At 34.8% G+C, this 12,634-nt stretch overlaps 2 protein-coding genes across 4 annotated transcripts; one reads left to right on the forward strand and one right to left on the reverse strand.

Annotated features, from left to right (window-relative positions):
• The first annotated feature begins 1,104 nt into the window (after nucleotides 1–1,104).
• LOC130989600 (ethylene-responsive transcription factor ERN1-like) lies at nucleotides 1,105–2,888 on the forward strand. Its single transcript, XM_057913593.1, has one exon. The coding sequence runs from the start codon at nucleotides 1,228–1,230 to the stop codon at nucleotides 2,410–2,412; it is 1,185 nt and encodes a 394-aa protein (XP_057769576.1). The 5' UTR covers nucleotides 1,105–1,227; the 3' UTR covers nucleotides 2,413–2,888.
• On the reverse strand, nucleotides 2,725–9,485 carry LOC130989599 (SNF1-related protein kinase catalytic subunit alpha KIN10-like). 3 transcript variants are annotated; one of them, XM_057913592.1, is made up of 12 exons: nucleotides 9,115–9,485; nucleotides 8,897–8,973; nucleotides 8,020–8,210; nucleotides 7,267–7,451; nucleotides 6,999–7,181; nucleotides 6,741–6,872; nucleotides 5,954–6,139; nucleotides 5,519–5,608; nucleotides 5,193–5,276; nucleotides 4,764–4,901; nucleotides 3,433–3,654; nucleotides 2,725–3,176 (listed from the first exon to the last, which is right to left on the reverse strand). In XM_057913592.1, the coding sequence occupies exons 3-12, from the start codon at nucleotides 8,204–8,206 to the stop codon at nucleotides 3,063–3,065; spliced, it is 1,521 nt and encodes a 506-aa protein (XP_057769575.1). In that variant the 5' UTR covers nucleotides 8,207–8,210; nucleotides 8,897–8,973; nucleotides 9,115–9,485; the 3' UTR covers nucleotides 2,725–3,062. The 3 variants fall into 3 exon arrangements, with proteins under 3 accessions (XP_057769575.1, XP_057769573.1, XP_057769574.1); XM_057913590.1 differs by having other exon boundaries at nucleotides 8,891–8,973; nucleotides 9,115–9,378; XM_057913591.1 differs by lacking the exon at nucleotides 8,897–8,973 and having other exon boundaries at nucleotides 9,115–9,369.
• Nucleotides 9,486–12,634: the final 3,149 nt, after the last annotated feature.

Genomic DNA, 12,634 nt, shown 5'->3' on the forward strand with positions numbered 1-12,634 from the left:
TCCTATATTTATTTATGTATTTATTCTTTTCTATAATAAAAATATGTACTCTTGTAAGTTTAGACTATACCTACAAAATCCTTTGTTTTTTAAGACGGTTTATTGATTCAGTATAAATAGATTTTATATACTTGATAATAAGACAATTAATAATCTTCTTGTATCTAAAATTATTTATGTGATGAATTTATAATACTTTTCACATAATTCAATACTTTTACTTGCATTTCACGTTATCATGCACTACCCAAAAAAGAAAAAATCGAAAGCATGAAAAATCAAATATTGCCTCTTTTTTGTATTAGCTAGGGTGCGTTTATTTGGATGAAAAATGAGATAAAAAATATGTTTTTTTTTAAAATTATTTTTATATGTTTATTATGATAGAAGATTTTCTTTAGGTATGATGGAATATTTTCATGGACAGCTCATTTTTACTTATTTTCTCTTCAATATTGAATAATACTATTATTTTTAGATAGTGGTGTGAAAATATTTTTCAATATTTTCTCATTTTTTTCATCTCTAATAAACATATAATAGCAAATGAAACAAGTATAATATTTTTCATTTTTTTTATTCATCATTTGTTTAATAAAAAATTTACAATCGAAATAAACCCACTTTAGCGGATAACATTTTCCACTAATGAATACGATGTAATTAATTAGCGGATAACATTTTTCACCAATAAATCCGATGTATGTAATTAATAAGTATTTAATATCTTCACATTAGCATTATTTGTACGCCTCCACCATTATTGCCCGGATCCTAAAAGCCAATACAAAACAAATAGAAGCTTACCTTCGTTAATATCAACTTCATCTCTACTTAATCTAATAGGAGTATGTCATTTTCAAATGAATTGATAATTCCGATGCCTTTTACTCTTAAAATAATCACACAATCATTGTGCTGCCTCCAAATCTCACAAAATTAAATAATCAAGTTGATTTAGTTTTTTTAAAATAAATAAATTAATGATCAAAATATTTAATATTAATAAAATCAAGAAAGCATTTTCAGATTACATTTTGCACTTGCAAAATCTGCCTCATCTCAATACTGACATTTGGCCGAGTCAAATAGATTTCCCTTTTGTCTCTAAAAAACTAACAAAACTGTAGCAATAAAAAAAATGAAAAAAATAAGAAAAAACTTAGACCATTTCAACTCTACAGTCTCTCATATTTTGCATATAAAACCAACCATTTCTCACATCAAATGACAAAAATCACTAAACTCTCACACTCCAAAATCAACTACTCCAAAAAGAAACAAATGGCAAGAAAGAGAAAGGCTTGTGATTTTGTAGATGATGAAGAAAAACTCAACCCCAGAGAGAAAAACCTATCGCCCAAGTGGGACGAGATGGTGAAGGAGGCAGCCGCCGCGGCGGCGGTGGGCGGCATCAGGCGGGCCCGCAAGCGGTTCGTGGGAGTCCGCCAACGCCCCTCGGGGCGCTGGGTGGCGGAGATAAAGGACACGATACAAAAAATAAGAGTGTGGTTGGGCACATTCGACACCGCGGAGGAGGCAGCCCGAGCCTACGACGAGGCAGCCTGCCTCCTCCGTGGGGCCAACACTCGAACTAATTTCTGGCCCACAAATTCAAATTCTTCCTCAACTCCCGCCCTCTCCTCGAAAATCACCAACCTCCTCCTCAGCAGGATCAAAGCACGGAACAGTGCCTTGATCACTGCTAATTACATAACTACTTTGCATCCGTCCTCGTCCGTGTCCCTGACTCCGCCTGTCAGCCAGGAACATGCGGCGACAGGGGACACAGGGGAAATCCCCGACTTCTCAGAATCAAGCTTCACCGACTTCCTCAACGATCCCGATGAGAATTACACCATCGAAAACAACATGATCGATCACAAATATTCGAGTTTCGACTCATTTGCAACGCAGGCCGATGAGAAGTCGGATGAAACAGAGGTAGACGATGAGATGATGGTGATGATGGAGCCTGTGGATTTCCAGTTCGTGGACGAAATCGGATCGTCGATCGAGTACTCTGCTTTCGAGATAGCTGAGGAGATTTCAAGGCCAATGGTGCAAGAAGATGAGCAGTTAATGCTGAGTGAAGCAATGAAGAGGATGAACTATGAGAGGAAGTTCTCTGCTTCTTTGTATGCCTTTAATGGGATCAATGAGTGTCTTAAACTGAGCTCGAGCTCGACTCGATGTGATAGATCCGAGCAGCTCACGAGGCTTAGGAATGCTTGTAAAATGAACCGAGAGGAGGCAACCAACAACAACAACAACAACGACAACAACAACAGCAACGACGAACTAGCGAGGGAAAATGAGGAAGATGAGAATGCAGACGTTGGGTCCAATTTTGATGGAGAATCAATGCTGTGGAACTCCATCGACCTTCCAACTATATGCTACGTTAACTAATTCGATCGTCATTATATTTTGATTGTGTTTTCGTGATAATTTAGGTTCTAATTCAGATGTTTTTTTTGCTTGTCTTCCTAATTTTGGGCCATTGTGTGGACTCAAAAAGGAATGGCATGTTGGTGACTGCCACGTAGACATTCTTTGATAGTTGATTTGATTCGAGCTTCAAATAGCTCTAAGAATTGCACTTCAATCATTTGGTATGTCGTATTGTTTAGTAATTTCTTATATTAAATCGAGAATTGACTTCGTCCAACATTAGTTAAACCAAACTTGAAAAACAAAGGAGGAAACTAAAGCCCAATTATATGATATGAAAAATAAGACTAATTAACAAGAAATAAATATCAAAATTACACTAGAAAGAAAATGTTTGATGAATTAGGTATTGCATCTAGCAACCTGCAGCTGGCTCATATTAACTACTTCTAGAATTGAAGGATCAAATTCATAAAAAAAAAAAAAAAAAAGAAGTTACGGTTAGGAAATGGGAAGAGAGAACTCGCCGCAGAAGCCAACTCCGAATGCCGGCTTGGCACGACATTGATCTTTGAGAGATTTGGCTCATGGCTTGCAATAATTATGTACAGCATCAAGCTCTAACTCACCACACAGATCAAAAGGAGTTTTGTGGTTGAAATCCAGTTTCAAAGTACGCGAAGCTGGGCGAGAAAAGCCGCACAAAGATCAAGGAAGAGCAACTGCGGCCCCTGAACTCTCTGCAGATCGAGCAGATACTTGTCTTCGCGAGTTTTGTACAGCTGAAATGAAAGGATAACATTTATAGTGACAAGCATCAGTTTTACGTGGTGAATGAACCTCGATTTCATGAATAAATGGTGATAAAGAAGAGGTCCAAACCTATGGTGTGAAGATAAATAAACAGGGATCTGTATTATAGAGTTATATCATTGCTCATATAGCTAAACATGTCTACTTATCCTCTATTCTTGACACAGTTAATATGTATTGAAATCAGCAACTATGATGGTAGAATGCAAATATCAAAAGATTTACCTGCACTTCGAACTTGACCACATTTGGGGTTCCGATATTTCCTTCATTCTCAATAATGGCAGATTCATCTCCGAAATAATTAAGGGTCCCTTGATGGTGGCCGGGAGCGCCAGGAACCCATCTGCATTTCATGTTGTAATGTCCAATCTTTTTCCAGTAAACTTTCAATTCTTGCAGAGCTTTGAGAACTTCCGTCATGATCTCACGGGGATGGGCTCGAGACTGTCAGACAAGTCAAATGAGTAGAAGAGTAACTACCATCAACTTCAAAAGATTGATATATACACAAGGATTGCATGTATATTTGTGTGAGGTAGATTGTTGTCTCTTTTTAGATTTTGCTTCCCAGAGAAAATAAAAATTAAAAACAAGTGGAATTGATGAGATTTAAGAACTGAAATTATAACATTAAAGAAATTCAATTTATGCAGACTGATTAAAAACCTAGAAAATAGGAGTTCACTACATTCTTCAACAGTTTATATAAATATTTGGGTTAATGATCAAATCTATCCTAACTTTAGTTGGTTTTATCAACCCTATCCAATCTTTGAAATTTATGAATTATTTCCCAACCTCTAACAATTTTATCAATTATATCCTAACTTTTAAAGTTTATCAATTATGTCCTAACCTTTTCAACTTATATCAATTTTATCATTGGAGCTTCCCTCCAAAGACTGAATTATGATGTAGCGAGCCGGATGAGGACTTGTTAGATCACCCAAAAAATAAATTATCCACGAATTTCTCAAAAATAAAAAAATTCATGTAAAGACACTAATTTCTCAAAAACGTTTGATAATATTGATACAGGTTGAAAATGTTGGGATAGAACTGGTAAATTTTAAAGTTGGGATAGAATTGATAAAATAGTTAAAAAGTTGGATATATTTGGTAAATTTCAAAGGTTGGGATAGAATTGATAAAACCACAAAAGGTTAGGATAGATTTGATCACTAACCCTAAATATTAAATAATATGATAACTTTTTTTATATAAATTTAAAACCTATTTTGTATCATAAAATATATTTATATTCAATGATTTATATCTGAAAACTAAAAAAATAAAACCTTAGTCACAAATTAAAAGTTAGATCCAGTAAAAAATTTATATCTTGTCTTTTTTAATATTAAAATTCAATAAGTTATCTTATATAACAGAGGAGAGAAAAATATTTCCAACATTTTCTTTTTAAATTATTATCTAGGCTTCCTTCATAGTTGAAACGGCCCTATAAAGCAAACTACCATAATCTGCCATTGGAGCTGTCTATGTGCTCATATACACATCCTCTCACCAATGGGATTATAAAGCAGTCAACCAACCTGGAGTCCGAGTGCCCATTTTCTGTCTGCTGGAAGTTGCCTCCCTCCAAATTGTTGATGATCAATAACCCCAGGAAGGCGCTCCCCAACAGGAGATGCTACAGGTTCACTTGGATTTGTGCAGTTATACCCAAATTCCTACGAGTATATAGAAATTCATGCAAGCATGTAAGGTTGGCAGGAACTTGTGCGTATGAACCAGCACGAAAGAAGATAATGTGTGAAGTTCAGAAAAAGGAAATCAGCAGTAACAATAACTCATAGAACCCGTGATACTGGTAACTGGTGATCAACAGTAATCAATAGATAACACAGTGTTCTTCCATTAACTTAAAAAACAGCATGTGGCAATTGGTTGTGTGACAGTAAGCTCTAATTCCCTTAAACATATAAGAATGCGCATCTTCTCTAGTTAACAGAAAAGCATACCACGGTCTCTTGGAACTCAGCTCCAAGGTAGCCATTGGCAACACGAAACCGATTGTCCAGCAGCAAATAGTATGAAACAGTCCCCTGATAAACAGTTGAGAATTAACAAACTTCAATAACAATAAAAGCCATGTCAAAAACCAACAAAATGTGCAGAGTTCATGATATTAATATTGATGTTATAATTGCAAAAGTTGTTAAGGTTGTGTTATTGGGTGTAAAGATTTTAAGATCATGTTGCAACCCAGAAAACGTGTAAAGGTCATGTTATTAGATGTGATTATCCCATATTAACAATATTAACAAGATAGAATAACAAAAGTTACCTCGTTTTGGACCCTGTTTCGAATAGATTCAACAAGTGCAACCCTGTCAAATCCCATCTTAATCACTTCCTGAAGAATATCTTCGTCAATCTGCACATTATGAAGTTTCTTGACTATAAACTTCCATATTAATGATTCTGAGCATTAAAATTTCAGGTCATGTAATACGCAAAAGTTGACGAGTAAGGAGAACAATGTGAAGGTCACATCAACCGGAAGGTAAACTAAGAAGGAGAGGACAAATGGTGCGGAAGCAATACTAACGCCAGAAAACCATTGGATAGAGATACAAAGAACTGGAAAGATGCTCAGAATTTTACTCTCATATCTTGGTCTTCATTGGACAATCATTGAGAATCTTGTAAAAATTTCTCAGTGTTCATAGAATCGGCTACATCTATTGTAGATATTGACCACACTTTAAGCTCCAGTTACCTTTTTAGCTTGTTGGGTTGTATCCGGTGGTGGCACAGCCAGATAACGTGGGAGATGAGCTTGGAACCAAGGGTGGGCACGAATCTCCGGAATACTCATTCGTTTCATGGGATCAACTATAAGCATCCTGGGAATCAAATCTCTTGCACAAGCAGATAAATGGCTGGGAAGAGTGTATATTCCACCCTAGAGACAAATTGAACAGATTAGCATTAAGTGCATCACGATATGTGAAAGTTTTCCTTCCATTTACAGCTATTTGCTAATGCTCTGAATAGGATTCAATCTAGGTTTCGTGGAATACCTATGAATTAATTATTGAGTTGACCAGCTAACAATTTTGGAGAACATTATAAAGCTTCAGAACAACAATGATATATGGTCTATAGGGAGCTCAGAAGTCAAATCTGAAGGGGCGAGGTAGTCTAAATTTCATATAAGCATATAAAACAGCTTGAGAGTAAGACAAGCAAAGCACTAAAATATTTTCAAGCTTGCACAAATTCTTAACTTGGCAAAAATTTAGCTACTTGAAGTCATAAATATTAAATCATGAATGAACTAACTAGCACCCAGCTCAATATCAGTGTAAATGATAAGTAGCAACTTAAGTTCAAATTTGGTCATTACCAATCTCAACTAAATTCCTTAAGAGCTTAAAATTGTAATGAACATTGTTATAAGCGATGCAGTGGTTCCTATGCTATTTATCACTAAGCTTCCAAGCATGAAAATATTTGAAGAGGAACTTACGAACATATAACAGCACGAGTTTATATGGATGCACCTTTATTTTTTTAAACAGGTTAGGAATATTCTCGTCATCGAATGGGAGGGTGCCACAGAGAAGTGCATAAAGAATTACACCACAGCTCCATACGTCCACCTCAGGTCCCGCATATAATTTACCTGATATAACCTATGGTAGAAACACATATCAGACTCTTTGAATTGCCCATTTCTGAAACACTCAAAATCTCCTCGACTCCAGTCTCTTTGTTTAAATTCTAACTACATATTTAGCTCATGAGTTTTCAAAGAGTACCTCCGGAGCAGCATAGTTGGGGCTTCCGCAACTGGTCTTCAGAAAATGACCGTCACGCATAATGTTACTCAAACCAAAATCAGCAATCTTCACGTTGTGCTTAGAATCTAAAAGCAAGTTTTCTGGCTTCAGATCTCTATGAACCACCATATTCCTGTGGCAGTACTCCACTCCAGATATTATCTGCAACCATTAGCACCACAAAGGCATTGCTATACTCACCATGAATGAAAAAATATCTTGATGAGTCTAAAAGGAAGCATCTAACCTGTTGAAAGAACATGCGTGCCTCCTCTTCATGTAACCTACCTTTCTCCACAATATAATCAAACAGTTCACCAGACTTCACAAATTCCATCACAACATATATGTCGGAATTCGTCTCCACAACCTCATAGAGACGTATGATGTGGGGATGCATAAACAATCTCAAAATTTTGATTTCCCTTCTGACTGCAAGAGGCAACCAACTGTTAAAAAAAACTAGCGTAAACTCGATTTAACTAACTTCTGCATTATTAGAGAAAAAAAAAAGTACAGAATAACATGAATAAAATACCTCAAACACAACTAGACACCAATGGAGTCTCATATATTAAAGAAAAAATTTACAGTACTGTCACATTAATAATTACCATCTTCACTCTGAGAAATGTTGCATGGACCTTACAGGCCTGATATGATACCATGGATTCACATTAAACCATAATACATATAGCAACTAATACATCCAAATTCAAAAAGGAAATGGCTGCTGCTTAGGATTTAGTGTAAATAAAAGAGAACAAAAGATAACTACAGTTTTATATTGCTGGAAGAATTCTATTTTGATTAAATATTGAAAGCATGATGAGTGAAAGAACCGCAGTTCCTCACAGAATAAAATTGGAAAATGAACATGGTTTATGAAGGGGAGGAGTGACAGCACAAAGACAGGAGCCGCACACTAAAATCATAGATGACGAGCACAGAAATTGGAGAAGACGTATAATAAACATATAGAGAATATGGTTTGCCTAACCTTTTTCGTCCATATCCATATTCTTTATCTTCTTACGATTTAGAATCTTGACAGCAACTTTGTGCCCTGTCAGTGCATGTTCAGCAATTTTAACTTTGCCAAATGAACCAATCCCAAGAGTCTTCCCAAGTTTGTAGTTCCGTAAGAAAGAATCCACACTGTTGCCATCTTGGTTTAATCCATCCATAATCCTAAGACGACACAATTTCAGATATTTGAAGCAGTGTGTATAGATAGAGCCATGCATATGACCTTAATTCATAAACCACATCTCAAGAAAGTAACAGCTACGTTAAGATTGATAGCAGCAAGTAACTATCCTCAATAACATTACTATGGGCAAGACATCAAGCATAATTGGCAATAGAAAGAGATGTCACAATAAACCACAATAAACCATCAAGTAAATTCATGTGTCCAGAATCCATTTCCTTGACACATATAAGCATAGAATTTTGGCCGGTCGAAAAACAACAGATTATCACTCGAAGGACAAAAACATTCAGTAACAAAAAATCGGCATAAGTTATCGCTGTGTTCAAAAACTTAATAAGCCAAACAATGTTACTTATTCAGCATGCTAAGCAAATTCCGCCAGATTTTCCATTTTACCTCATTCCTCTTTTCAAACAGGTTAATTAAAACACCCCTCAAGAAGAAGGGGGAAAAAGAGGTCAATACGACAATTTCTTATCAAGACAAATAGGATTGGAAATGCAAATTAAACGATGACATGCAAATTGAGAAAACAAAGGCAATCAACAAACCGAAAATCGCGAAAGGAACAACCATAAAAAATATCCCAATATTCCATACAACCAACTAAACTAAAATCACGACGCCCTATTACACCGTATCCTAAAGCTCAAACCTTTACCAACAACTCAGAAAAGTCCTTCAAAATCGCAAATGCAAAAAATTCATAAACTCGCAATGCTTCTCTCCAACGCAGATCTGCGAAACCCGCCGGAAAAGAGAGAACAATAAATATAATGTTAAAACAAAACCAGCTTCCTCAAATTAACCGCAGGATAGTCAATTCCAAATCAATGAATTCCAGCCAATAAGCTCAGAGATTACGAGAGAGAAACTTACACAGAAACTGCCCCGCAACAAAATCCCGAAACTACGAATGTATTATCCCCAAAAATATAGGCGAAGCAGGGATGAGAAAAGAGGAAGAATAAAATGACAAATTGGAGGGGATTTGATTCAGTACGAACGAAGTGTGTGCCCTCCTCCAATGCAGGTTGAGGAGATGATGATGATGGTGATGATGGTGATGGTGATGCTGAAAGCTAAGTTTGCTTTATTATTTGTTTAATTTTGATTTCTGGGTTTAATTAAGGGATTAATTAGAGTTGATTAATTAGACTTTTTATTGAAAATACAGTTACACAAATGGAAGTTTAGTTGGGTGGGGAAGGAAGATCCAATTATTGAGAGGAAACCGTGGGGCCGACATGTGACAAGCTTTGTTTGGTGTTATTTTGACGCTATGTCTATTTCAAGAATTATTTCATTTCTATTCTAATAATAGTATTACTATTATTATTGCCGCAAAACATAAAAGGGCTTATTTTTTTTTTTTTTGATCAATAAAAAATTCATTAAAAAACTGGGGTGGTACTAGGAGTACCAAAAACATCAAACAAGTGGTGCGAACTCGTTAGAGAACCACAAGGTAAAAGAAACATTGAACTCGACAATATGGAAGATTTTGTTCCAGCTCCAAAGCCTCCCTTTGACCTCATTAACAAGATTGGACACCTCCCAATTCTTGTTCTCAAACCTACTCTCATTCCTATACTTCCAGATCAGCCAAACAGTCCCAATCCAAAGAACTTTAAGGAAGTTCTTGTTTCTTTTACCTCTTCCTCCTCCAATGAAAGATATGAAATGATCTTCGACTTTTTGTGGTTTAGCCGTTTCCATTCCAATCCATTGATGGATTTTGTCCCACACGCGATCGACTTTCGGACAATGGAGAAAAGAATGTTCAGCTGTTTCCTCCCTCCACACACATGCATTGCACCACTGTTCTTCGGCTGGGATGAGGACATTCCTTTTGAGAAGGTTTTCGCAGGTTGGCAGCCTGTTACAAATGCTTCTCCAAGCTGTCACTCTGGCTTTGTGAGGAGCCGGTGCCGTCCACATAAAAGGGCTTATTTGCCTATGTTAAAGAGTGGATCCATTTCTAATATTTCTAAAAGATTAAGAAAGTCTTTTTTACACTTAAATTAACGAATCAATAGTTAGTTGTGTGACATATAATTGTCACAATTTTTTTTTTTATCTCAATTTTAAAAGTTGGGGGTCGGTCTCAAAGAGATAGTGGATAGCTTTTCACTTGGATTTTTTGTTTTTCTTCTTGATGTATTTTCTGATATGGCGATCGGCCTTGGATGGTTTTAAGCTCTATTGGTGTTGTTTTTATATAATAATAACATTTATTATTATTATTATTATTATTATTATTATTATTATTATTATTATTATTATTATTATTATTATTATTATTATTATTATTATTATTATTATTAGAGGTTGAATTTAGGGTTAATTATCTATAAATTATTGAATTTTTTAGCACACTCTTAACATATTGTGTTTGTGTTTGATTTTATTGTGTTGCTATTTTACCGTGTTGATACAATAACAACATAACACACGTAAATTGTGAGGCCTAGCTACATGTCTTATCTTTCCCCCGCCTTCATTGTTGCCGCGACTTTTGGGCCCACATTCGTCTATTATCTTTCTATGCCTTGGTCATGCTATGAAGACATTGTATTAGTAATTTACACGCCATTTTTATATTTTGGATAAAAATAGCAGTTGAGATGTACGTTTTTTTATTAACGAGGCATTTACTTATGAAAAATATTATAAATAGATTTTAAAAAAATAGTACAAGTTAATTCATCGTTTACTAAGATAAATATAAACTTTGGAATATTTCAAGGACCTCGATTACTTCTATTATTTGAGCCAATTTTATTATCTTCATTAAAAGTGTTGAATTTTTACAAATTTTAGTAATGAAATTAAAAAATTATCAATTATATATATTCTTATCAATTATGAAAAGTAAACACCTCTAAATCAATATTGTGTAGCCATAAGTACTTCAAAACATTTTCGAAATTGTTCAATAGATGATAAGGTCATAAACAGTCAATTGCAATAATGTCAATATTTAGATTTCAGAGTGCTTTTGGCAGCTATTACTTTTATTTTATAAATTTTTAAATTTCTTATTCCCTCAGTCCATGAAATGTGTTCCCGTTCAAAATCCCTTCGTCCCAATTCAATAGGTCACATTTCTTTATTTGGACGTCACAATTCAATTGACCTGTTCCGAAAATAGAAAAATAAATGTTTCCTCTGTCCACAAAGATCGTATGTTTATAGAATACTAAACTTTCAAAAAATCACATATTGTACACCATCTTTACTCAACTACTCCATACGTCCAGGTAAAATAGTTCATTTTTGAATTTTGGTACATCTTCAAAAAATAATCCATTTTCATTTATAGACACTACTCCACAAAATTAAGTTTACTAATTTTTTTGGTTATATCATGAACTTTTTTTTTTTTGTCAAAAAAGACATGAATTTAAGATTTATTTGCATCGTCCCACAACTGACAATTTCGTCCAAATTCAATTTGAATAATCTACTAATTAGGGGGCTTAAGTAAAGCTGTAGATCAATAATAGGCTGGGATAAAGCAATTTCATCCAAGTCCAATTTAATATAGTCCCACGACTTGCAATTTTTCACTGCGATAATAGATTGGATTTGAGTGAAATTGTACGTCGTGAGACGATTCAGAAGTAAATTTTGTATTTTTTTGGGCAAAAGAATAGGTCATGATATAAACCAGAAATTAACAAACTTTGGTAATTTTTCAACAATAACCCCTAACTTATTTACCTATCCTACTACATATTTGACCCATTAATTTATTCACTCACAAATACAAGTAATCGTCATTATTAACACTACCATTTAGGTGAGACTATTTCTCCACTCACAATATACTTAACCACTTTTATTAAAACTCGTATTGTTCTCTTCTAGAACTATTTTTTGGGACCCATGAAGTACTCCCTCTGTCCACAAAGAGTGTGTGGTGGAGTGTAGGGCACGAGTTTTAATAAAAAGTTGGAAGATGTGATTTTAATGTTAAAGGATAATATTGGGCCCACCAAAATGTAAAAGTATAGGGTGAACATTTTATAAATATTGAGTGTGAATGAGGTTTAAAGTATAAAGGATGTTTCTGAAAAAGGAAAACACACAATCTTTATGGACGGATGAAAATATTAATAAACACACAATCTTTGTGAACGGATGGAGTATTAGTTTTTCTCAGTTTGCTATCTCGTCCATTTTATGGTTAAACTTAGTGATGAAGTGATTGTGTGAAATGGTGCTATCTCAGCCATTTTGCTATCTTCGCAAACCGACGTCGTTTAGTAATCAACATATTTGGACACGTAGGATTTTAGAGGATCACTTCAACACTAATTCTGGCCGAAAAATGGAAAAGATAGCAAAATGAGAAAATAATAATAATTGAGTAAGTATAATACAAATTTTAAAG

This window comes from Salvia miltiorrhiza, chromosome 6 (genome assembly GCF_028751815.1).
Source record: "Salvia miltiorrhiza cultivar Shanhuang (shh) chromosome 6, IMPLAD_Smil_shh, whole genome shotgun sequence".
NCBI lineage: Eukaryota > Viridiplantae > Streptophyta > Magnoliopsida > Lamiales > Lamiaceae > Salvia > Salvia miltiorrhiza.

Excerpts from the sequence above, each read along its gene's own strand:
- LOC130989600 (XM_057913593.1), top strand. The coding sequence starts at position 1,228 with ATGACAAAAATCACTAAACTCTCACACTCCAAAATCAACTACTCCAAA.
- LOC130989599 (XM_057913592.1), bottom strand. The coding sequence starts at position 8,206 with ATGGATGGATTAAACCAAGATGGCAACAGTGTGGATTCTTTCTTACGG. Across the intron at positions 6,140-6,740 it reads ACCTGTTTAAAAAAATAAAG|GGTGGAATATACACTCTTCC; the intron begins GTGCATCCATAT and ends ATTTGTCTCTAG. Across the intron at positions 3,177-3,432 it reads TGGTCAAGTTCGAAGTGCAG|CTGTACAAAACTCGCGAAGA; the intron begins GTAAATCTTTTG and ends CTTTCATTTCAG.